This window comes from Schistocerca piceifrons, chromosome 2 (genome assembly GCF_021461385.2).
Source record: "Schistocerca piceifrons isolate TAMUIC-IGC-003096 chromosome 2, iqSchPice1.1, whole genome shotgun sequence".
Classification (NCBI taxonomy): domain Eukaryota; kingdom Metazoa; phylum Arthropoda; class Insecta; order Orthoptera; family Acrididae; genus Schistocerca; species Schistocerca piceifrons.
The window spans coordinates 72,811,013-72,835,946 of record NC_060139.1 but is presented as its reverse complement, the minus strand read 5'-3'; the positions used below and the strand labels follow the sequence as shown (position 1 = coordinate 72,835,946).

Sequence of the window (24,934 nt, the reverse complement as noted above, 5' to 3'; positions counted from 1 at the left end):
GACGTGTCTTCTATTCTGCATACAGTTGTTATATTGCCCTGCTGTCTCTGGTCCCCTGTTGCCAGTCACCTGCAGAAGACGGCTGCAGCCGGTGCATTCACGATTCGTTGTCTTTGTTTACATTGTTTCTCTGTGCGGCGTGTTTACTTTACTTGACAGATCGTCCTCAACTTGTCAAGTAAGTGCCCATAAAAGTGATAACAACATTAGTATCAACTAAGCAAACCAAGTACTGCAGATGTGAATGTATTTAGATGGAAAATGCGCGCCTATTGCTGCCACGGCCATTATTGTATGCGCAGACAAATGTGAACCGACAACATCGCTCCCTCGTAAGCTCGACTGTCAATTGCTTTCTTATTCTGATCGATGTATAGTGGTCTTATGACTTTTCTTGCGGCGCACACAACATTACTTTCGTTTTTATTGAACGTTCGTCAGCAAGTAAAACCTACTAGTCTCTTAGCCAAAACTTCACTGAACCAATGCCATATCCCTGAAGATATCCAGTATAGTAGTATTTTTGTTAGCAGTCCACAACGTGGCACAGTATCGACCCCCAGTCGGGACTTCACGAAGACTGACCCTGTCTCTTCACATGCACTTCCTATTTGCAAGCTATCGTATGTGAATAAAGCAATCTTTTTCTTTGATTCTACGACTACATTTTCTGGTGTGCAAAACTGGAGGACGAAAGTAACTTGTGCATGATATGTCACTGCCGAGTAACACATCACGATCAAACTTGTAGCATAAGCCTAGTTTACACGACAACATTGGCTTGCGCCACTCGTTGCGTGGAATGAGTTGCACGCAAGTGGTTTCATATATGACTGTAGACACTGAGACGCCAGTATACACATCAGTTTCGTTGTTCTGTGGGTCCCTGAGTCGTGTCTGAAATGAAACTTTTGGCAGCTGCACGTCGCATGAGTTGTGATGGAATTAAAGGTTGTTGCGTGGAATCGCTGCATAAGAAAAAAAATTAAGAAACGTTTCGATTCGTGAGTGGATGAAGAAAAGACAACATCTCGGTTGCTCAGCATCCTTGCTGAAATAATTTATAAAGGAAGATCCAAGAAGTTCTTTTAATTATCTTAGAATGTCACCAGAACTGTTCACGTTTCTTCTAAATAGAGTTAGTTATTCGATAAGGACTAAAGGTACTGTAATGCATGAAGCACTGTCGCCAGAACTGAAATTACATATCATATTGCGTGCATTACAATCGAGAACACTCAGCATGCTATAAGATACGCTTTTAGTTGACGATGACGCTTTTTCATTAACAGCAATAATTATTAACATTAACAGTAATAATTATTAACATTAGCAACAATAATTATTCGAAGCAGGCCGCATTAAGAAGAGAATGGTTTGCAAACTACTCTCTTTAAGGTAGATCTGTACAGTGGCAATATTCCAAAATTCTAACATATGTGAATGGGGAGCACTGCAGCGACGTTTTAAACAGATGAATATTGCATAAAGAATGCAGCTTCTTGAATCTGAATAGCCTTTCCTCCTGTCAACAATGTTCCTTAACAAAGAGTTGGCCAACTGAAACGAAGGGATTTTAGTCTTGTAGAGCATTGCCACAGCTAGAATTACACTTGCTTGTATTTTTCTTAATTCAGTTGTATATGTGCTCCTAACTCATTAAATTTTGCCCTGCAGTTCAGATACTGTCAAACCATCTACGTTATGATGAAGGTTCAGCGGCAGCAATATGTTGCTTATTTTTGTAATCAGCATCACTAAAATCCCACAAACACCTATGCGAAGCATAGATATCCAAAAGCCGAACATTATTCTCCGTTCCCCACTTCATATTTCAGTTGGTTTACACTCTACGAACACACATAACCTCTAACCTCATGAAACTAGTGTCGCCAAAGTTGGAGCACGCCGAAAGTGTTTAGTTTCACCAACGAATTGCGCAAACAGGCGGCGCGCATGCGCAGTGGCCGGTAGCGCGGTTGCCTGCAACCTGGTGTCGTCATGTAAAATAGGCTATACATAGAAAGAACTGCTGCGGTATAGTACAGAAGGTAACTGAAAGAAAAATGCAGTGAGACGAAGAGAAATGGCACTTTTATTTGAAGACAATAATGACACCGCACGAATTTGCAGCATGCTGCAGGTGAAAAATAGGTCCGCAATTTGTTTTATAATTGAAATAAATGTTTGCAGTTCCGTCGCAAGTTACACTGAGACACACCTTTTTTTTAATTTCTCGATGGTGAGTAGTTTCGGACATCTGTGTCCATTTTCAAACCATCCGTATCGTAAGTGCGACAATACAGGCGATAGCCTATGTACAAAAACTGCCACTGCAGTGACTATCAAAGCGGCAGTATGGCCGACTCAACAACATTAAGTAGATTACACAGCACGGGTATTAGAGAACGGGAACAGTTTTTGTGCGAACGGCGATGTAGAGATCCCATAAGGACCGCAAGGACGACCACCCTTTTAGCTTAGGAACCAGGAGGTGGCGGCCGGTGTGGCCGAGCGGTTCTAGGCGCTTCAGTCTGGAACCACGCCACCGCTACGGTCGCAGGTTCGAATCTTGTCTCGGGCACGGATATGTGTGATGTCCTTAGGTTAGGTTTAAGTAGTTCTAAGTTCTAGGGGTCTGATGACCTCAGATGTTAAGTCCCATAGTGCTCAGAGCCAACCATTTTTGTGAACCAGGAAGTGGGGTGACCTTGCCGGAAAAGCCGTGGCTTTTTCTGGGCCTTGCGTTCGTCCTTCTTCTGGCAGCATATCGGTTCACTAATTACACTGCATGTTAAGTGTCGTCCGGCCGGCTTCCTAAGAAAATCGGCGGGGAAACGTTTGAGTTTGGAGGAGGAGATTAGTGTCTAATGCCCCGTCGACAATGAGGTCATTAGAGAAGGCTCAGAAACTCGGATTAGGGAAGGATGGACAAGGAAATCGGCCGTGCCCTTTCAGAGGAACCATCCCAGGCGTTTGCCTTAAGCGATTCAGGGAGATCACGGGAAAGCTAAACCTGGATGGCCAGACGTGGGTTTGAAACTTCGTCCTCCCGAATGCGAGCCCAGTGTGCTAACCACTGCACTACCTCTCTCGGTTCTGAGTTAGGGCTGACACGCAGATTTAGCAACCCGACCAAAAGTGTTCACAAAAGAAGTTTGTTTTCGCCATGGGAAGTGAACCCAGAAGATAGTGGAGTTGGGCACCAGCCACCTCACGGCGCCATGAGAAACGAGAAAGCCCTCTTCCGCTGGGTGCCTATTGGTTAACAGTAATCATTTAGCAGAGGGGAGGAGACAAAGTCTAGTTTGCAGGAAATCTAAACGTGGAGCCCAACATATTGGCTGGTGAGAAAACTCGACTGTAGTGAGGAGACGTCAGACAGAATTGTTAAGAACTGCATCTGTTGACAGGTTAATACTACAAAACTGTTGCCAACTCGGAAATTTGTTGGTGTATTTACTGCTATATCTTTGGTCAGATTATTGTAAATCCGTGCACAGAAAGTTGTAGAGGCTCAGAAGTGAGACTTTGCCTGGAAAACGAGCAGGAATCACTTCTCCTTCGCTGGCGTTGAAAAAAATTTCTTCGTCAGTGGGAAACAAGTAAGGACTTTTTCTCCAGCAGGCAAAGGCTTGCAGAGTTTCGTGAGGCTATGTGAGCTTAGGCAACAGGTGATGAGTCCCAGAAATAATTTGTAGGCACGATGATAGGAGTGAGTAACTGTTACTAACTTTATAAATTCATGGAAAGTTTGAGAGGTCATTCACGACTCATTCTGCAACATAGTATGAATGTGGCAGTTCACCATTCTTTCGAGGTAATCCACAATCACTGATCAGGCACCTCATAGTTTGTACTTTCACAACGAAGTTGGGAGTTAGTAGGTGACAACTTCACATGTTTTCATTACCTTCCAGTTTTTGCCAAGACATTCATTTGCTTCATGTTAAGCGATTATTCATTCTATGTTCTTGTCATCCCTGAACTTTAATTTGACCTTGTAATCAAATTTATATACATGTTTTTAAACAGCAGAACTATTGTAATAAATTAATTTGATTTGAAATTCTGTTTCGTTTTGCAGTCGGATGATCCCCTCCTATTAATTTGTAGCGTCTTCCCTGCGGCTTCGCCCATGTACGTGACCAAAAGATATGTTGCACTCATATCCTCCAGCCCCCCCCCCCCCTCTCTGTTCACCTCGTCCTCACTCCTTCTCCCTGTGCAGAAGATATGAGGTGTTTATTATTCCAGTCTGTTCATATCATCTTTCCCTCTCTCTATGTCCATATCCTCCTCCTCCTTACCGTCTGTCCATCCCCTCTCACCCAGTTCATTGTCCAATTTCTCATTCCTCCTCTCTCTTTGTCCATCTCCTCCTCCCACCCTTTATGACCTCATCATTCCCCCTATATTTGTCGATCTCCTCCTCTCCACTCTGTCTGCCAGCCTCCTCCTTCCCATTCTCTCAAGCCAGCTCCCACTTCCTCTCTTATGACCATCTCACGTCACCCCCCCCCCTCTGTCTGCATCCTCTTCCACCTCTTTGCCCCACTCCTTCCTCTCCCTCTCTCCATCCATCTCTCTGTCGCTCCCCTCTTTCCCTCTCTGTCCATCCCTCCTACCCCTGCCTCTCTGTACATTTCCCTCCTGCCTTCTGTCTCTGTCCATCCCCTTCTTTATCCGTCTCAGCCCTGCCCCAGTTGTGCCCATTTGCACATGTAGCCCATGCAAAACAGATAAATGGAGAAGTCTGGTACTACACTCACAACACACCTGTTGTACAGGGCAGCCTACGCATCAGGAACTTAAAAATCCGTTTTTGCTCCTGGTGGGTAGTCTGCCATATGAAGTGTGTCGGTAAAACGGCCTCATACTATTGTAACACAACACACCTGTCATGCAGGGCTGCCTAAATGTCAGAGGCTGGAAAACCATTTCTTGCCCTTGCTTGTAGGCTGCTGTATAAAGCATGTCAATAAGACAGGCCGATAGTACTCCCACACAACAGTTCTGTCATGTAGGGTAGCCTGTATGGGATGATCAGAAAAACACATGTCTCCCTGTGTCTTGCTTGTTTTGGAGATAGGAGGTTGTAAACCCCACACTGCTAATACTCATAAAGTTTGCTGTTTGCGTGTCAAATTTGGTTGACATCTATCCAGGTATTTAGGAGGACATCCTGCACATAAATACATATATATATGCTTGCTGCTGTATATACAGGGTGATTCAAAAGTCATTTCTCAGATGACAAATTCGGTATTAGTGGAGACAGTGAAAACTAAAATGAGAGGAATGACCCATTACACCACACCAACGAGATTATTAGTCACATGCATGGACACCAACATACCAAGAACATTAATTGAGCTGCAGGAGAATACCACCAGAGCCTACACAGCAACACCAATAGTGATGTTATGGCTAGTGTCAAACAGTGTCCATCGCCATATTCAGATGTGACGTCTGCAGGATGGCAGTTAGTTTGAAGACCTTTGGCATTAGAGATATGTGTGAACAACTGACTGCGGAAGGTAGTTGCTTAGTACTGTTACGTTTCAGGCCATCATTGACAGTTGATGTAACATTTTGTTTGTACAATTAAAACATATCTGTAGCATGTTTGTCTCTTCATATTTTCACTATCTTCACTAATTACGACTTTTTCCTATGGGACAAGATTACTGATTCACCAATATATATATATATATATATATATATATATATATATATATATATATATATTCAGAGTCACCTAACGTTACCGCTGGATATATTTCGTAAACCACATCAAATACTGACGAACCGATTCCACAGACCGAACGTGAGGAGAGGGGCTAGTGTAATTGTTTAATACAAACCACACAAAAATGCACGGAAGTATGTTTTTAACACAAACCTACGTTTTTTAAATGGAACCACGTTAGTTTTGTTAGCACATCTGAACATATAAACAAATACGTAATCAGTGCCGTTTGTTGCATTGTAAAATGTTAATTACATCCGGAGATATTGTAACCTAAAGTTGACGCTTGAAACCTCCGACGTTCAGTTGCGTGTTGTAACAAACACTTCATTGCAGAGGCCCAAACAGCTGCAACATATATCGCGTTTCTACAGAATGATCTGCTAACGTTGCTCGAAAATGTCCCACTGGAAAAGCGTCGACGTATGTGGTATCAGCATGATGGTGCACCTGCACATTCCGCAATTAACACTAGGTTGACCCTTGGCAGGATGTTCGACGGGCGCTTCATAGGACGTGGAGGACGCATAAATTGGCCAGCCCGTTCTCCTGATCTTTCTGTGGGGTACGTTAAAGGAGAATGTGTACCGTGATGTGCCTACAACCCCAGAGGGTTTCTCTATTAAAAGTATAAGAATTACAGACTCTATTCAAATAAATTCTTTGTTTAGTTTATGTTTGCTTTCTGCTAACGAAAATAAAGTTACAATCAGTGAATTAAAAGTTGCCTGGTAGTTATTGTTGAAACACCAGTAAATATAAACTTCTTCCTCTCACTAGAACTAATTCTCCTTGCATGTCAAAATTATTGTAGTTATTTTATCTAATTTTATGTAATGTTATGAGACTAGATATATGGCAGTGACTAATAAGAGTATTTTGTCGCGAAATATGGCGTCGCGCGAAAATTACGGCGACGCCATAATTGTTTGCGCTCTGACCAATAACGTAAAAGCTGCTATTCCCGTACTAGTGCATTTCCTGACGTGAGCGTGAATTATAAATGTTAACTGTCAAATCACGTAGTGACTGTTTACCCAGTAATAAAAGTTTTTGATCTTGTATTGCTACGAGTCGTAGTATTAAGAGACACTGGTTATACTCAAAAGTGGGTAGATGTATGGTGAACCCCAGTGTTCATGCAATTATTAACAGTATTGTGTGTGATTCACGAAATTTTGTCACTTTTTCTAATTCCTTTCAGATATTGTCTTAGATGTCTTTGAAGTTTCAGAGAATATATACACAATTTTGTCGGTTCAGATTAATTTCAGAGCAGTTTCTCGTGAATATTAGAGTTTCAGTACATAAACAAAGTGTGATCGTGAGCAATTGAGAAGTATAACAAAAAGTGTGGTTTTCCAACTAGAATTTTGGATGACTTCACAGCTCAGATTTTGATAATTATTTTTCCTGTGGGTTGAGGTCATCACATCTTCCACTCGACGTGTACGGCTCGACTGGTGCCGTCACAGGGTCATTCGAAAAATGGAATGGCGCGCCGTGGTCTTCAACGATGTAAGCTGAGTTTGCCTGCATGCAAGCGATGGTCTTTTGAGCATATAACTTTAGATGTGGAGAGCTCTGTCACAGAATAATGCATTCGTCCAAGACGCACTGGGCTCACCCCAGGCCTTATGGTGTGGGGTGTGACAAGCTACAGCTCTCGCTCACCTGTGGTGTTTTTGGATGGGACACTAATCAGCAGCCGGCCGGAGTGACCGAGCGGTTCTAGGCGCTACAGTCTGGAACCGCGCGACCGCTACGGTCGCAGGTTCGAATCCTGCCTCGGGCATGGATGTGTGTGATGTCCTTAGGTTAGTTAGGTTTAAGTAGTTCTAAGTTCTAGGGGACTGATGACCTCAGAAGTTAAGTCCCATAGTGCTCAGAGCCATTTGAACCATTTGAACTAATCAGCACTCGGTACATGCAGCATGTTGTTAGACCCAATCTTTTGCTATTCTTTCAACAGGAAGGTGATATGGTGTTCCAACAGGATAATGCTCGTCCACACACTGCCCGTGAAATCCAGTATGCTATACTAGACGTTCGTCAACTTCCATGTCCAGCATGATTTCTGGACTTGTCTTCATTTGAGCACTTGTGGGATATGATGAGACAGGATGCACCTCTTCAACCAATAACAGTTACAGAACTACGTGAACAGTTCGAGCAGGCGTGGCATAGCGTGTAGCAGGACAGTATTCGCCATCTGTATGATGGACAGGATGTCAGAGTCAGCGCCTGCATTGCCGCCTGTGGAGGTTACACCACGTACTAATATGAGGGTTTCACGTGAGTCGATACCTGGTACCTTGTTCTATTGATCTATAAATGTAATCTTTTCATGTACTTCATATGCTCTGTTGCAACACTAAATCTTGAGTTAACTGGAAACCTCTAAAAGGGTGTACTAACTTTTTTGTGGCAGTGTATAAATTTAAGTGCTACATTTATATAACTATATTTAGGCTAATTGTGGTGTCACCGCAAGGCACCACACTTGCTAGGTTGTAGGCTTCAAATCGGCCGCGGTCCATCAGTACACATCGGACCCGCGAGTCGCCACTGTCGACGCTAGCAGACCGAGCGCCGCCACTCGGCTGGTCTTACGAGACGAGCTAGCGCACTGGCCAGTTCTACAGCCGAATTTAATAGGAATTGTCCACTTGTTATAGCTTCAGAGATGTCATTTGCAGAGACGCTAGTTAGCATAGCCTTCAGCTAAGTCAGTAGCTACGACCTAGCCAGGCGCCACATACGGTTTATGCATTGACAATTGATCTATATGTGTGAAGCAATCAGAATTGTAAAGCAGTTATCGCAGTTTAGTCTATAACTGCTCTTGTAAATATTATTGTACAAAGTCAAGATCGACGTTCATCGCTGATGGTGAATTAAAGCTAAATATTTAATTGTATTCCTATCTACTAACTTCTAATCACCTAAGATGTTCCTGATACATTCCGTCAAGTATAGTTCATTGATCCTCATGTCAGCGTACGTGATCAACGCGTGAAGTAATGGCCACCCCCTTGTGATCAGACTAAGAGTCAAATCGCGACTCAGCCGGGTCGCCCTTTTTCCACGAGGCCCATAGTTCCGCCTCATACACAACACTAATCTTAGGAACTACTGCCGAGATTCTTATATGGTTTCCACTAGCAGATAGATTGATTTACGAGGACGGCTTGTTGGCACAGGAGACAGACAAAAGGCTGCCAAGCTGCAGTGCCAGGCTGGTGCGAACAATCACTACCATGGAGCCAGTGCGGGTTACCATCTACTTCTTAAATGCCCTGTGATGCAATACAAAGCAGATACTAACCTGATGAGAACAGCATACAAGTCGTCCTGCAGCAGATACCTATGTGAGGCCAGGATGGAACGATAGTTACAGGTAACAGCGTTCTCTGCAAACTGTCTGAGGTTACTACATTGCCTGTCAGGTCATTAATATACAGCATGAATAGCAGGAGTCCTAATACAGATTCCTAGGGCATGCCTGAAGTTACTTCAACATTTGTTTATGACTCTCCTCCGATTATAACATTCTGTGTGCTCCCTGCCAAGAAATACTCATTAAACCACACTTTCGTTTCTACGCCACATAATAGACATTGGTGTGGTGACGAGTCAAAAGCTTTTTGGGTACCAAGAAACGCTGCATCCATCAGACTGCCTTGATCTGTGAGACACTTCATTTCCTCTAGGAATGTAATAATGTTCGAGCTTAAAAAAAAGCTGGACGGTCTTGCAACACAAGAATATTAACGACATTGGTCGTAATTCTGTTTATTGGTGGCGGTACACTTATTATAAACAGGAATGACCTTCACTCTTTTCATTCACATAGATCCATTCGCTGTGTGAGAAATTCTCGATTCATGTGGGTTAAGAATGTGTCTAATTCTGCAGCATATTCAGTGTAAGATAGAAGTCTGTCGGGGCGTGGTGCGTTATGCGCTTTGGGCAGTCTTAATCGTTTGTTAATACCTTATTTACGTAGATGACAGGCGAATATTTAGTGAGCACTATATCTGAGATGGCGTAAGTAGCTCCATGGCAATTCATAGCGCTGTTGCTGCGAAGCTCTAAAGGCTGCAGGCGAAAACAGTAGCCGTATACACAACTGTGACAACAGCGAAGCGTTGCCATAGAGACGTTTACAAAATTGTGTTGCATTATTGGCTGAGGTAGGCCTGCGGAGCTGCCGCGCCCATCACACTGCAGCTCTCAGGGATCAGCTTAACGTCGACTCATCTACAGCGATCCACACCGGCTTTACGCAAGCAGCACTAAGCAGTAATAAATTAATGCACAAATCTTCCTTCTGAATCTCTGTTATTGAGTATCGTACCAGAATCCTACGAGTAGTTCCTGAGATTAGCCTTCACATAGCGACAGAAAAATGTGCTGGGGAACTTTATAACATGTACAGCAGGTATGTATAGATTATGGTCAAACTTCACTGTTCTCGGGAGTTGAGGCGACTGATTACTGCTTTTCCCACCAGATACCGCCTCCTCTGTAGTTGACCAGCTCATAGCTTCCAGCATTGCTACGAGATGTCACTCCAAACGCCAACTAAATATAGGTCAGATAACTACACACACACACACACACACACACACACACACACACACAAGCATTGTTACCGCAAATCTCGAAAAGTTCTTGGCCGATTTAGTTTCAATTTTTACACAATACTCCAATGAACATTTGGACGTAAATGGACATAGAGAGCGACAAGAATGAGATATACAGACAGAGAAGGGGGATGAAAAGATGGACACAGAGAGAGAGAGAGGGGCAAGGAATTTAAGATGTATATGCAATTCCCATACATATTTAGCAATTGCAAAGATTTGCTAGGTTCGCTAGTAAGTTGTTAAAAAGAGTTGATCGCGAACATTCTGTGCTTTTATGTTATCAAAGCGATCTCTTTCGATGCAAGTTCAGTTTACATACAGAAACGTAAAGAATCTACATAATTATTGTTGTTATTTTGTAGTCAACAGAATGCTCGTCATCGCGATGGAAGGCTTATTATTGATAAGGCGTAATTGTTTACAAAGAACAGAAACATATTTTATGTAAGCTCAATGAGATTTTAAAACCATATTTGATATGGTTTTTTTTTAGTTGCTCTTATTTTACCTTTTTTTTTGAGGAAACTGCGATTTCTAGTTCCTACGAAAAATCTGTATTTTTTTTAAATTTTTACTACAACATCCCTCTATTTCACTACTACATCGTCCCTCTGTTTCGCGTTACAAATCAATAGTTTTCGAATAAAACTTGAATTATTCATTGACAGTTCCGATTTTACTATATATAATGTTTGTTTTTGTGTAACAGGCAGGAGCATAACTATGCAGACCAATCGTCCTTTTATATATCCTCACTCAGTTTCTAGACAGTTCTCTGCTTCGGGTGTCTAGGGTAATTAGTAAGACACTGATAGCATACACAAACGAAGCAGTCGAACTGAGGTAACGACCAAAAGATATGCAATACACCTAACGTACAGGCAACGATCTTAACTGACTAAGGCTACTAGGAAAACTACGATAGCCTACGCTATCATAAGCTAGTCTACGATAGCCTAGGGCAGTTTTGCAACTCGAGCCGCTAGTCGCAGATAAAGTAGGTGTCAGACTTCCTATCATTGGTAGGAGGACTGGAAAAACTTGGTCAATCTACAAGTGAGACAGTCTGGAAAACACTTTTGCGTCCCAGCCCAGATTATTGTGCAAGTGTGTGAGATTTGTACGAAAAACGTCTAACAGGGGATATTGAAAATATAGAAGTACTGCAACCCAGAACGGTTTCACAAGGATAGCATTGAGTATGTACAGCCAAACGAATTGTCTTGTGTAGAGGTAATTCAGTTTATGGTCCACCGTGTAGAATTAGGATTAAAATTGAGAGAACAGCGTTAGGTAACTGAATATCATCATTTTCATATAATTTAAACTATATAAGCAGTGCGCACCAGGGAAGTTCTCAGGATGCACTAATGTTATCCGTTTCGTATTTGATTGGCATTTGGAGTTACATCTCGTGCCAATGATGGAGCTGCGAGCTGCTGTGCTGCCCGGTCCAACCAACTGCAGTGCCAGTACGGCCCGGTCTGCCTGACTGCAATGGTGTTCTGTACGGGCTATGGCAATTTGTCTGTTGCCCAACTTTAACACAGTCTGGTGCAAGCTACATTTTCTGTGTGTCTTTTTTCCGCATTCCCATTCGCACTCCTTAAACACTAACTCTATACAAGAAAATCTACCCTTAACAGCTTTTGTTTGTTGTGCATCGCAGGTCGTTTAAGAAGTCAACAGTAGCTCGTGCATTCCTCCCAGTAGCGCCATCTCGTGCCGGCCTGGCATTGTAGCTGGACAGCCTTACAAGTGTGTCCTGTGCCCACAAACCTTGCTCGTGAATCCGTCTACCTGTCGGTGAAAACCATTTCACAACCAGTGCAGTAGTTCCTGAGATTAGCCTTCACACACGGATAGAAAGAAGCACCTGACGACTTTAATTTACAATATGTATCGATCATCGCAAGGAGTTTTCCCAGTCACCACTAGATAGAAATAGCGTCTTTTCACAGCAGTGGGGGAAATTTAATTCATCATAGTTCAGTCAGTTTGCATGAAATATTTATAAATTATAAACAGAAACCGTTCGCTTGAACCAGCTCCTCTATTACTGAAAACAGTATCAAAATCCTTTTAATAGTTGCTGGGATTAGCTTGAACATACAGGCAGAACTTTATACATGTGTAGAAGATAGAAGATAAATAGTAGATAGATGGCAGCATGAATTGCCACAGGTTAGCTTGACTCACGGGAGAATTTCACGGAAATGCTGATAAAACTGTACTAGCAGACACTTGAAGATATAACCAACTGTCCAGCGAATGACTGCATACAAATTTTCCAGAATCAGTACAATGAAAAGCGCATAAAGCCATATAAACAGTATTCTTCTTGCGTTCTACCGCACTCTGATGATAGTGATGTCGAATCATAGACTCATACATTACTTTTATGGCTGTGTGTATTTAGAGTTAAACTATGAATTTGCTGATCGTAAGTGATTATTAAATCCGGTAGTCAAGTTAAAATGAAGCCTCCTCCAAGGAGTATACAACTACCCGGTAAGAATTTGCAAGTCACTGAAATGTGATGTAACAGTGTAGACAGCCCTTGATAAATGACCCGATATTACCGCAGTGAAACCAGCAGGAAAGAAACTATAAAAATGGAAGTATAATTCTGGTCTACCTCCACGCGGTGGGGGCACGGACAACAATGTATACATTCGCGGATGGATGCAGCGCTTTGAGAACAAATACAGTCAAGACAAATATTAGACGCCGGGTCATATGAAAACAACAGCAGTGAAAGAAACCAGTTGTCTGCGATAACAGATACTATGCACGTTTTTTCCTCAGTCCGCTGCGACTCTGCTGATAATTCTCTGACAACCAGTACCCAGGATAACTGAAAATACTGAGGAGGATACAATTTACAAGCTTCTCTCTTGAAAGCTGCAACAAGCGCTAGAATGATTTCCATAGTTGTGACAGCCTTTATGACGAACAGTGTATAATCTAAATTTTGCGAACTCCAGACGTTAATTGTAAGTAAAACGTTGGAGAAGTGCTCGTCAAAATGGTTCAAATGGCTCTGAGGACTATGGGACTTAACATCTGTGGTCATCAGTCTCCTAGAACTACTTAAACCTAACTAACCTAAGGACATCACACACATCCATGCCCGAGGCAGGATTCGAATCTACGACCGTAGCAGTCGCGCGGTTCCGGACTGAAGCGCCTAGAACCGCTCGGCCACAGCTACCGGCCAGTGCTCGTCATCTCAAAGATAACTGTTTACAGTTATCTTGTGTCGGGCAGATTTTTTTTCTCCGTCTTAGTAAAGAAACACCGAGTGAACAGAACGTCTGGTACTATACATTGGTGTCCAGAATTAAAGCAACAAACTGCTATATCCCCGTCCGATGTCTAACTCACGATATAGCCATACAAACTGTCAACAGATGTTGTTACGATGGTGTTCTGTACGGAAGATGGCTTTTCGATCAACGGACAAATGGCTCTGAGCACTATGGGACTCAACTTCTCAGGTCATGAGTCCCCTAGAACTTAGAACTAATTAAACCTAACTAACCTAAGGACATCACACACATCCATGCCCGAGGCAGGATTCGAACCTGCGACCGTAGCGGTCGCGCGGTTCCAGACTGTAGCGCCTAGAACCGCTCGGTCACTCTGGCCGGCAAAAGTACTGACTCTTTGATGTGGAGGACCATAGGAAAAACGGAAGCAGAAGAGTCGCAAACATATGAGGCCCGATGGCTTAATGTGGATCGTTCTCTTGTTTCTCGGATGAGGTGACAGTCTATGGAGACCGAAACTGTATCCCAGAGACAAGGACAGGGCTGACCTCAGAAAGAGTGGGCCGTTATTTGGCTGTAAGGACACGACGGTATCGCCTTAGTACAGTGTTGTGTATATAGTTCCGCGTAGTCAGTGCGTACACAACTTTCCCACTAGAGCGCGCCCCGCTAAGCACAACAGCGCAGGCGCAGTGCTCGTCCGTCTCCGCACTACGAGATGGCGCTGCCATAGAGACGGACCAAATTCTGCTTCCGCCGATCCGCATATTAATATGTAACGCAGCCAATGAGGTTGCTGCTAACGTAGAAGCTTTTCTCCTCGCAGATCACACTTGCGGAGTGATACCTGAACGCGCGAGGTATTATAACGAGTGGACAGACCTCCGATCAGTCAGTCTGCACCAGTCTGTACGAGTTCTACATTTGTCTGTACCAGTCTATAGTCAAGTTTCCGTCTGCGCCTAATAAGATTACCATATTTCTGTACATAGCCATGAAGATAAATGTATAGATACTTTTGTCAAGTATCAGAGATATATGTGAGAATAAGATTAATGTACCAATACCAAAGGAACTTCAGATTGTCAATTGTAAATAGCATCCAGAACCAAGTTAAGTAATTTTTATGCTTGTTATTTTAATAAATGTGTGTGAAAATTAATCAAGTTCTGTTTAAAGTTGGTCACCGTCAATCAGCTACTCTAAGCGTGCAAGAGGCATTTCTTTCGTCTGACCTAACGGCAGAAGATAAACACGCCACAATAAGACCACGAGACATATTGCTGACACTCGCCTACTTCGTTATAGCGACACGTCAAATAATCTGATGGTGTGTGTACCGAAGGTCTTACAGTACGCACACCACATACAGGCATCTGACCCCGCAGCATCCCCTGGACGTGTTGTATCGAGGCAAACGGTATACAGAAGGCTTCAGCAGAGTGGCCTTTATTGTTGAAGACCTGCTGTCTGTTTACCTCTGGCGTGTCTTCACAGAAGGGAACGTCTAGAGTGGAGCTGTCAACATGCCACCTGAACCGCCGAACGGTGGGCCAATGTTCTTATCACAGATGAGTCCTGATTTGGTCTGGAAAGTGATTCTCGACGGATTCGCATCTGGAGGACACGTGGAACACGATTTTGGTACCCAAACACTGTGTAAAGAGACCGACATCGAGGAGCATCCCTAATGGTGTGGCAGGTTGACCACTCGAACATCTCTCCATGAAATTGTACGGTTGGATCAGCAAGATCTAACTGCTGTCAGGTATCGTGAGGAGATCTTGGGCTGTTGTGAGGTGCTCTGGGCCCAGACTTCGTACTGATGGACGATAATGCTCGACCTCATAGAGCATGGGTGGTTTATGTTTTTTGCGCGCATAGCGTGGCGTGCTCGCTCTCCCGATTTGAATCGCATAGAGCATGTCTGGGGTGCACAAAGCAGACGGGTTGCATCACGTCAGTATCCGTCAACCACTCTCCAAAACTTGTGGCTAGCTCTGCAGGAAGAATGGGCGTTATTGCCTCAACATTAGATTGATGACATCACTCACAGCAAGTCCCGTAGTTATCAGGTCTGCATTGGTGCCAGAGGTGGTCACACCCCATACTGAGCACATTAACCAATTGTCAGAAAGTGTGTGCAAATCCATTAAGTTGGAAAAAAACGAAGAACATTTTTGTCTACCATTATACTTGGTGTAGTTGATTACGTTATGATTCTTTACATTGTTTCTACTTTACTATCACCCGTTTGAACCATTTGCGGCAAAATAAACGAAACATTGCAAAATTTCCATTATAATTTTGGACACCACTGTATGTAAAAAGAACTACATAATATTAGATACGAAATGAAGCTAAACTGTTTGGGCTCGGACTTAGGTCATAGTCACCGATATATAAACGCAGTTAATGAATCAGGGACTAAATAGAACTTATCCTTGATTTCTTGCCTATGTCTAATTCCTGATCAACGGGTAGAACGGCGTAGTGTCAACAACAACACTGAGCCACGGTTATCCGGAAGCGGTTGGCGAACATTCACGGCCCGCTGTGGTTCACCTTCAAATAATTTCACCTCCCAGACAAGGCAAGGACTCTCGTGTTAAGGCCGGCCAACTAACGGAACCGGTTCTTGCGGTGACTGGCGGCTTTGCACTGTGTATGCTTTTCTGATTAGTTTTGTTTTCTGTGCTCGTTGTTGTCACTACGTTTCAGGCACTCTGTTGCGTGAGAGGGCACAGATTCAGTTCTGAATGGAGCGACGCCGTTTTCCCACATGGAATGTTGAATCACTGTACACCAAATCACATTCCTAGGAGGAGTGTGCGTTTGTAGCACGTCATATGAACATCATCTACGCAACTCTGCAACTCCTACAAGGGAAGTACATGGCTCCTACGCACAGAACCGCACAAAAATGTGCTTAGAATATAAATCGTCCGTCCCAAAAAACAATGATACGAGCCACTCGCATGCTAAATTGGTCGTTTTACCAAGAGAGATATTTCAATGATCACCTATTCGAGGTATACGAGACGAACTTTGGTAACGCGAAGAAACAAAATAACTAAACAACAGGACCAAACCACACATATTTCTATATCGTGACTTAACGCTGTGTACTTCTTTACATAATAAAAGCTCGTCATGAGAAGGATCGCTGATTTTGTAAGACTTCAACGTGAGAAACCTTAAGTAAATTTACACTACTGTCTTTTCATCCTCACACTTTTCTCTGTGTTATAAAGTTAACTCTCTACGCCGAATTACAAGCCTGCATTACAGTTTGCTTGGCCAAAGCCAGGTTATGGTATTGGCATATCTGAGATTGCCGTAAATGTTGGTACTAGAATCGGGACAAAATCCACGGAAATCCAATGATAAGATGAGGGTAAGGAGAGACTTCAGACGGCTCGAAAAACTGACCTATGTGTCATTACTGAGCATAATACTAAAATATATTTGAAAAGAGCACAGTATAACATAGCAACTTTAGATACTCTCCTTGAGTGTTTCTTTCGTGCTTTTGAGTCTCAGTATGGTGTGAAGTCATTTCTCACTAGACTTACCTGAAAAATAACAGGAACAAAATTTGCAGAATGCTTTCCCATTTGTGTTGCCTCTCTTTATGAAAGGACATTTTTTTTGTATCCGTCATTTACGTACGTTTCGCTTTTGGCATCACGAAACAATGAGAACTCACACACTGCGCTGCAATGGTAAATGAATTTATGGAACTCAAGCTACTCAAAAATATGAACAAGTGAATGATGGTTGTTATACAGCGTTGCCAACTGCAATCAAATTCATGAGACCCAATATGAGAGCCAACAACTGGTGGCTGCTTATATGTCATATATTAATTCGTTTTAATATACTGAACCATTAGAATATAAATCTTACTTCAAAATCGGGACATTTAGCGTCCCGATTGAGCCTTTTTGCAACACCGGGACAAAGACTGAGAAATCGAGGCATTCCCGATTAATCGGGACGTGTAGCAGCCCTAGGCATACCAGTACCATCTTTTGGAAATGTAATTAGTGTGGCATTTCATATTGGACTGCTTGAATTCAGAAGAGATGTTAAATGTGAGAAAATGGCTTTAACGGATGTACATGTTGCTCTGTTCCACTTTGCTTTGACCACTTCACTGAAATCCAAGACCTGCATTTTGAAGACTGAATAGCTGTGCTACACTATCAGGCCACTGGAAAAAGTTCGTTGTTCAGATAGCGTAATTACATTAAACACTGGGACAGATAGCCATAAGTCACGACATTGAATAACACGTGTTTTTGGTCCTCTTATACCAATATTTTGTTTCCACACGTTACCGAAAAATTGGAAATTTGTGGTAAGGTCTTATGGGACCAAACTGCTGAGGTCATCGGTCCCTAAGCCTACACTATAATTAATCTAACTTAAACTAACTTACACACAACTTAACCTAAATTATCCTAAGGACAAAGACACACACCCACGCCCGAGGGAGGACTCGAACCTCAGACGGGGGGGGGGGGGGGGGGGGCACGGATCGTGACAAGCCGCCCAAGACCGCGCGGCTAAACCGCGCGGCCACGTTACCGAAGTTCGTCTTTTACGTACCAAGTTTGGGCACTACCCGACCAGTTTTTCTCTTCGGACGTTCGGTTGGCGATAGCCTACCTCACCACAATTCATCCAACAAACTGTGCCGTGTATAGCGCTGTCCGTCCGTGCGAAAATATACGCTGTTTAAAATGTCGCAGATGGCGAGGCAGATAGAGATGTGGTTACAGAGTTTGTGATTTTCCAAAAATGAGGGATCTTCTGTTTCTTTCATTACTATTATTTATTACTATTATTTATGGTACGGGCGTAAAATTCATGTTTGCTTTGTATTACCCTGATATATTCCCTCAGGCAACTGTAAATCATTTTGCAGGTTTCAGGAGTCATTTTCGATAGTATTTGTGGAGATACAACAGCACTAAATTTGAGATCCTTGTAATTTTTCCAGTGGCTAGAAACCGTAATATAGCTAACAGACCATCCTTGCAGATTACAGTCTCGCTCATGACTGTATTCCTTTCCTATAAGAATGTTTTCATGATGTTCAACAGCTCCGAAAAGCATGTTTCATCCATTCTTAGATAATTACGAAAATCATCGGCTTCTAGCTCCTTAAGTAACAAGAGCGTGGGTGAATTTGTTTCTTTGCATATGCCATTCTTTCCCCACAGCTTTCTTTCGGCTTTTCTTGGCCTTATTACCTCTAAAATAACCAAATACCAGTTTTGTTTCTGTGTAAAGAAAAAGCAGCCCCTTGTCAAACATAGGCTCAATGAAATTACTATAAACAATTCGCAACCAGCGAGCCGGCCGCGGTGGTCTCGCGGTTCTAGGCGCACAGTCCGGAACCGTGCGACTGCTACGGTCGCAGGTTCGAATCCTGCCTCGGGCATGGATGTGTGTGATGTCCTTAGCTTAGGTTTAAGTAGTTCTAAGTTCTAGGGGACTGATGACCACAGCAGTTGAGTCCCATAGTGCTCAGAGCCATTTGAACCATTTGAGCAACCAGCGATAGGGAACAGGGCGGTGCTACAATCGATGCAGTTGGTCAGGAGGTGTGGAGCCTGCCACGAAAATGGTTGGCTGGTTGGCCGGACGACAGCCTGAAAAGGTGATCATTCAATGTCTCTCGTGGTAAGACGCCCAGTTTCGCATGCAAATGGTTCATACCAGAGTTTCTGAGATGAGCGATTTATATTCTAAGCACATTAGAGGTAACATAATTTACTTGACAGGGAAAGTAGCGCAGTATGTACGAGAAGTCCCCGTACCTCTCTTGACTTTTTTCAGTTGGGGACATAAACAGTTGTTTTATTGGTGTCCTTACTTTGGCAGCATTCCGCCTCGTAAAGTAACCATGCTTGATGGGGAGAAAGGGGCCTTTGTTTTAGGCAGTGCCAAAGACAAGGGAGGAATGTAGAAAGATTAGTATTTAAGGTCCCGTCCACAACGTGGTCATTAGAGACTGGGCATAAACTCGGACTAGGGAAAGATGAGGAAGGGAATCGGCGGTGCCCTTTTAAAGGAACCATCACGTAATTTGCAAAACATGATTTAGGGAAATCGCAGAAAATCTACATCTGGATGGGTGGACGAGGATTTGAAGTGACGGCTTTCTGGATGTGAGTCCAGCGTGCTATCACTGCTCCACCTCATGATGGACGTAAGAAACCGTGAGAGGAAAGGTGTGCCACCATCGCTCAGTCTAATTCCAAAGGCCGTTTCTCGCTCAATAGCGTTACTTTATGATAAATGGGCGATTTGTTGCATTCCACATTGAAGGAATGTGGTTCTCTGGTCTAAGGAAAAACCCCGTTGTGTGCAAGAGTTGGAGAGGACCCTTCTTATGTTAAAGTATTATACGTGTCGGGATCTCATCACGATAACTGTTTGGGCCATATTTCTTTGAAGCGTGCGTGAATGAAAATTCGCATTTGGACATGTTGCAAACGTGATTAACATCTCAGGGCGAAGAAAAGGGCGTAATGACAACACATTATGGGGAATGATCAAGTCTCAAGTGGCTCAAAGTCGGTACAAGACTATGGAAGAATTCCACGAAAGTGTCGACGAAAGTTTTGAAGTATAACTCCTGAGATGCTCCGCAAGATGTCAAGAAGGACATGGGGACGTATAGACCTCCGTGTAAGGCACGATGGTGCACGTACAGGCCCACTGTATATGCAGTTTTTGTATGTAAGTACTCCAGTATACAGTATAAAATATACTGTTTTGATGCGGGATTTCTCGGACGTACGGGCAGGTGAAGAATGGAGGTAACAGAGTGGTTGAGTTTCACTGATAATGTCATTACTAAGCATACGGCCATACAAAGTGTCTAGGAGGGTGTTGTTCACAAGAGTAAAATGATGTAAGTTGGTCGGCTTGCTAAAGTTCATGATTTGAACGCGACTGAATACGTCGGACCAAGTTACGATGTATGTCCTCTACGTGGCTCTCCGCAAGAAGTTCGGTTTATTGGGAGAATTTTAGGAAAGTGTGGTTCGTCTGTAAAGGAGGTCGCCTATAGGACGGTAGTACCTATTCTTAAGTACTGCTGAAGTGTTTGGGACCCGCACCAGGTCGAATTAAAGGAAGCCAGCGAAGCAGTTCAGAGGCGGCTTGCTAGATTTGTTACCGGCTGGTTCGAATAACACGCGAGTGCTACTCAAGTGGGAATCCCTGGACAGAAGGCGATTGTTTTTCGAGGAACACTATTGAGAAAACTTAGAGAAACGGCATTTGAAGCCGACTGCAGAACGATCCTATTGCCGGCATCATAACATTTCGCCTAAGCACCATGAAGACAAGAAACGAGAAATTAGGGCTCGTACGCGGGCATACAGACAGTCGTTTTATCCTCGCTTGTCTGCGAGTGGAACGGAATTGAAACGACTAGTGGTGGCACAGGGTACCCTCCGCCATGCACCGCACGGTGGCTTGCGGGGTATCTGTGTAGACGAGGAAGTCAAAGTGACTGATATTCCTGAGAAAGCCGCTTGGCGCATGACTCGAAAGGACACTGCAGTAAAGACAAACAGTGTGCTTCAGTATATTAGCTACTGCTAGTTACGAGAAGGTGCTATGGATGTGTTTCTACTAAATTTTCTGCTTGGTTTCCACATTTGTTTCATCAGTTAATGTATTTGTCCTTGAATGTAACGCTTTACACTGTAACGTAGTTGCTATTTTACTGTACAGGCATTACAGCTTTTCTCGCACCCATGTATGTGATGGTAATAGCCGGCCGCTGTGGCCGAGCGGTTCTAGGCGCTACAGTCTGGAACCGCGTGACCGCTACGGTCCCAGGTTCGAATGCTTCCTCGGGCGTGGGTGTGTGTGATGTCCTTAGGTTAGTTAGGTTCAAGTAGTTCTAAGTTCTAGGGGACTGATGACCTCAGATGTTAAGTCCCATTGTGCTCAGAGCCATTTGAACCATTTTGATGGTAATAAAGCAGACACTGAGTGAACTAGGAAAAATATCATCAAACGAGCAGTATAAAATAAAGTTGAAGAATCTTATAAAAGCGAAGTAATCGCCAATCCTGATCAACACAGTGCTTTACTAGCCATACTCTCAGTTACCTTCCAAGCGCCTATGTGGTTCCTTTAAAAGGGTTATAAGAATTCTTTGCCTCATCCGTGTCCCACTGAACCTGTGGTCCGTTTCTGATAATCTCATTGCCAACGGGACTTGAAACTCTAACCTTCCTATTCAGTTTCCAATTCACTGAGTTTATCTATTAACATATCACATGAAAATTGTGATCTGCAGTTTTATCGGTTATGATTTCTGTGGGCACCCCACCACGTTAAGTGACGCGGCCTCTAGGGTAGCGCCGCATTTGCTTTGCGATTCAACCATTTTCATCTACTTTCTCTGTGTGTTACCTGAAGTGCTTTTAACAAATGCGGCGGTGGTTCGTACAGGCTGGCAGGTTACTCGTTTCGACCAGCCCATTTATCTTGAAAACGGGTTCTGTATTTATTACGATAGCTGTCGAGACGTTAAATCTTATTATGCACTCTGAACATGTTTTGATGATTTTATCTGGGGCAAGGCGTATTTCTTTGTATCAAATGTTCGAATATACCATCATATTCTTGTTTGAGCCCTATCCTGAAGAGTGATATCAGCTACGAAACATAGGAACTGCATGTTTCTAAAACTTGGCTGTGCCATCTCCTTAGCTCAGCAGTTGTCGCAACCATTTGTAAGGAGTAGAATTGCTACCAAATAATAAAATTAGAGCTACTTTTCCTCTAGAGCTCTTACCAATACAGCTATTGTTTGACAATAAACTGTAATCAGTTATTATTCAGCGAATGGTTTCGTAATTGTTTCAAAACGAAGGAAATACGCAGAAAATTTTGTCTTTATCTTTCACGTAGCGTAATATATCTTTCTTTGATGTTAGTAGTACGTTCACCTCGATAGTTAAGTGGTTCTTCGCTCGGGGACTGGCTGTTGTCTTGTCCTTAGGTTTGTATCGTCATATCTGACAAGAAAAACGGCTCCATTACGCTGTCGTATCGTCTTACCATTATTGAGATGACTGAATGGGCGCGAACCGAAGGCAGTAAATCGAAATAATAAAAAAAAACTTTTAAAATGTGGCCAGCGCGACTGAGTACCAAGTGGGCGACCCGCGGTCGGTTCCGGCCGAGTCAGAGATCATATCTGGGTTGTGGTCTTCACCATCATTCCTCTTCATCGACGTGCGAGTCGCTGAAGCAGCGTAAAATGAAGAGACTTGTTCTAGGCGGCCGAACAATCCCAGACCGCCAGATGGGGCGTCCTGGCCAATAATGTCACACGATCATTTCATTCCAGAAGTATAACACTGTTACATTAACTCCAGAGTTGCAAAACGTGCCGTTGGAGATTTGCTTTTAGAATATTGTCGTTTCAAAATTTTCTTTTACGATAGTCGGCAACTGGACTATGTCTCTTGTGTAGCCATAAAGACACCTTTGGCAAAAGGGAAGTTTCCATTTTTTATGATTACTTTTCGTTGCATAAACAAAATAGTGGACATAATGCCTGTATTATACAACGCGTTACAGGAAGTCTCCATTGCTTTATCCTATGAATCAGAGGATATTATTAGTCTTCCTCCTGGTTTGTCTCTGAAAACAAAGGGCAATAAGAAATATTGTGATATGAGTGATGTTTGCAGCGTAATTCAAAAGCTGGTACCTTCTATGTTGACCCTCACGGCGAGCGGTACGTTCTGTTCTCCAATGGCGCTCAGCAAAGCGCTGAAGTGTATAATCCAGTCGATGCGGTACATGACGACGATCTTCTGTAAGCCTTTGAAGTCCAGGATGTCAGCGAATATGTACGGCCCTGAAAAGGAAACAAAATGAGTGTAAATAAACGCGTTTGTAATTGACCGTAGCTTGTCAGCACCTATCGGCGATTTTGCCCTTCTGGCGTCTTTTATCGCTTTACGAAGCTCCATATCTCGATATCTCAAAAAGTTTCGTCTTGTGATCTTCATGTTGCCTTAGTGTGTTTTATTTCTTCTGCCCATTCTTTGCTTGGTCTTCTACGTGTGCTAACTCTTTGAAGGATCTAGGTAATGCTACTGTTTTCTATAACTTGTAATGACACATTCCTATGCAGAGACATACAATATCTTAAAAGCTGCGCCAAAGATAAATTGAGAGGCATGTATATTATAATCTTTGTAAAGTTCACATTGGATTCTCTTTTGTTTGATACTCCAAGGAGCTAAGGGACACTTTCGATTGTTGCCTTGTGGAGGATGGACGTGATTTTTGGACTGTGCGGAAAGGCAGCCATATGGTTGGTAATTATGGTTTGTGCGACGAGCACAGCAAGTCTTATTGTGTTGTGAATAAAAAATAGTGAAAAGTATCGAAGTGTTACGAAAATTATTTATAGCGACGTAGCATAGTATTCCTTGGTTTCCACCGTCTTCGTGAAGTGAACCGATGCCGACTCATGATGGTACACACGGTCAACAAAGAGAAGAACATCGAAGGCGACTAATGAATTAATATTGTGGCAGAAGGACTAATTCTACGTCTAAGGTGAGAACTCTGATTAAATCAACAATGACGTGGAATTTAAAATGTAAAATGTTTTTTATTTATTTCGCCACACTGGCGACCGCTGACAGGGACAGTGCTGGTGGAACAAAGAGTAAGTACTTCATTGTTGTGCTACAAACGTACTTGTACTAATTACTGTTTCTCTGTTACATGACGCACATGGAAAATGACGAATAAAGTGAAACAATATTAACTGTATAAACGGATGGCACAATAACCAGAAGGAACAAGGACAAGGATTTACAAAACTAACGTAATCGTGAGTTACGCAGCTCAGCCGGAATTAAGGTAGGAAAGCGCAAACGCGTGCAGTGGCTGCACCTTGGCTTAGCTCCACTTAAAGCAGAACCTTTTCCTGTCCATATTAAAATCCTGGTAGTGTGTGTGGCAACACACAATTACACTTTGATAATTACTTTTTTATGTTCAACAATCGCAGAATTAGAAGACGTAGTGCGCCATCTTGTTAATTTCCGACGCGCAACAAATAACAATCGCGAGATATTTTTATTAATTCAACTGCGAGAGAATTTAAAGATTTAGATTAACAGTAAAGTACAGATAAAAATAATATCTTCACAATGGAATCGAAGAACTTTAATTTGACAAATGTTCAT

The 24,934-nt window shown here is 43.0% G+C and overlaps 1 protein-coding gene across 1 annotated transcript in view; it reads right to left on the bottom strand.

Annotated features, from left to right (window-relative positions):
- Positions 1-24,934, bottom strand: part of LOC124776199 (L-threonine 3-dehydrogenase, mitochondrial) — a 264,550-nt gene that overhangs the window by 77,433 nt on the left and 162,183 nt on the right. Inside the window, exon 4 of the mRNA XM_047251031.1 lies at positions 23,437-23,586. Within this exon, the coding sequence (XP_047106987.1) occupies positions 23,437-23,586 (150 nt within the window). The remainder of the gene's footprint in view (positions 1-23,436; positions 23,587-24,934) is intronic.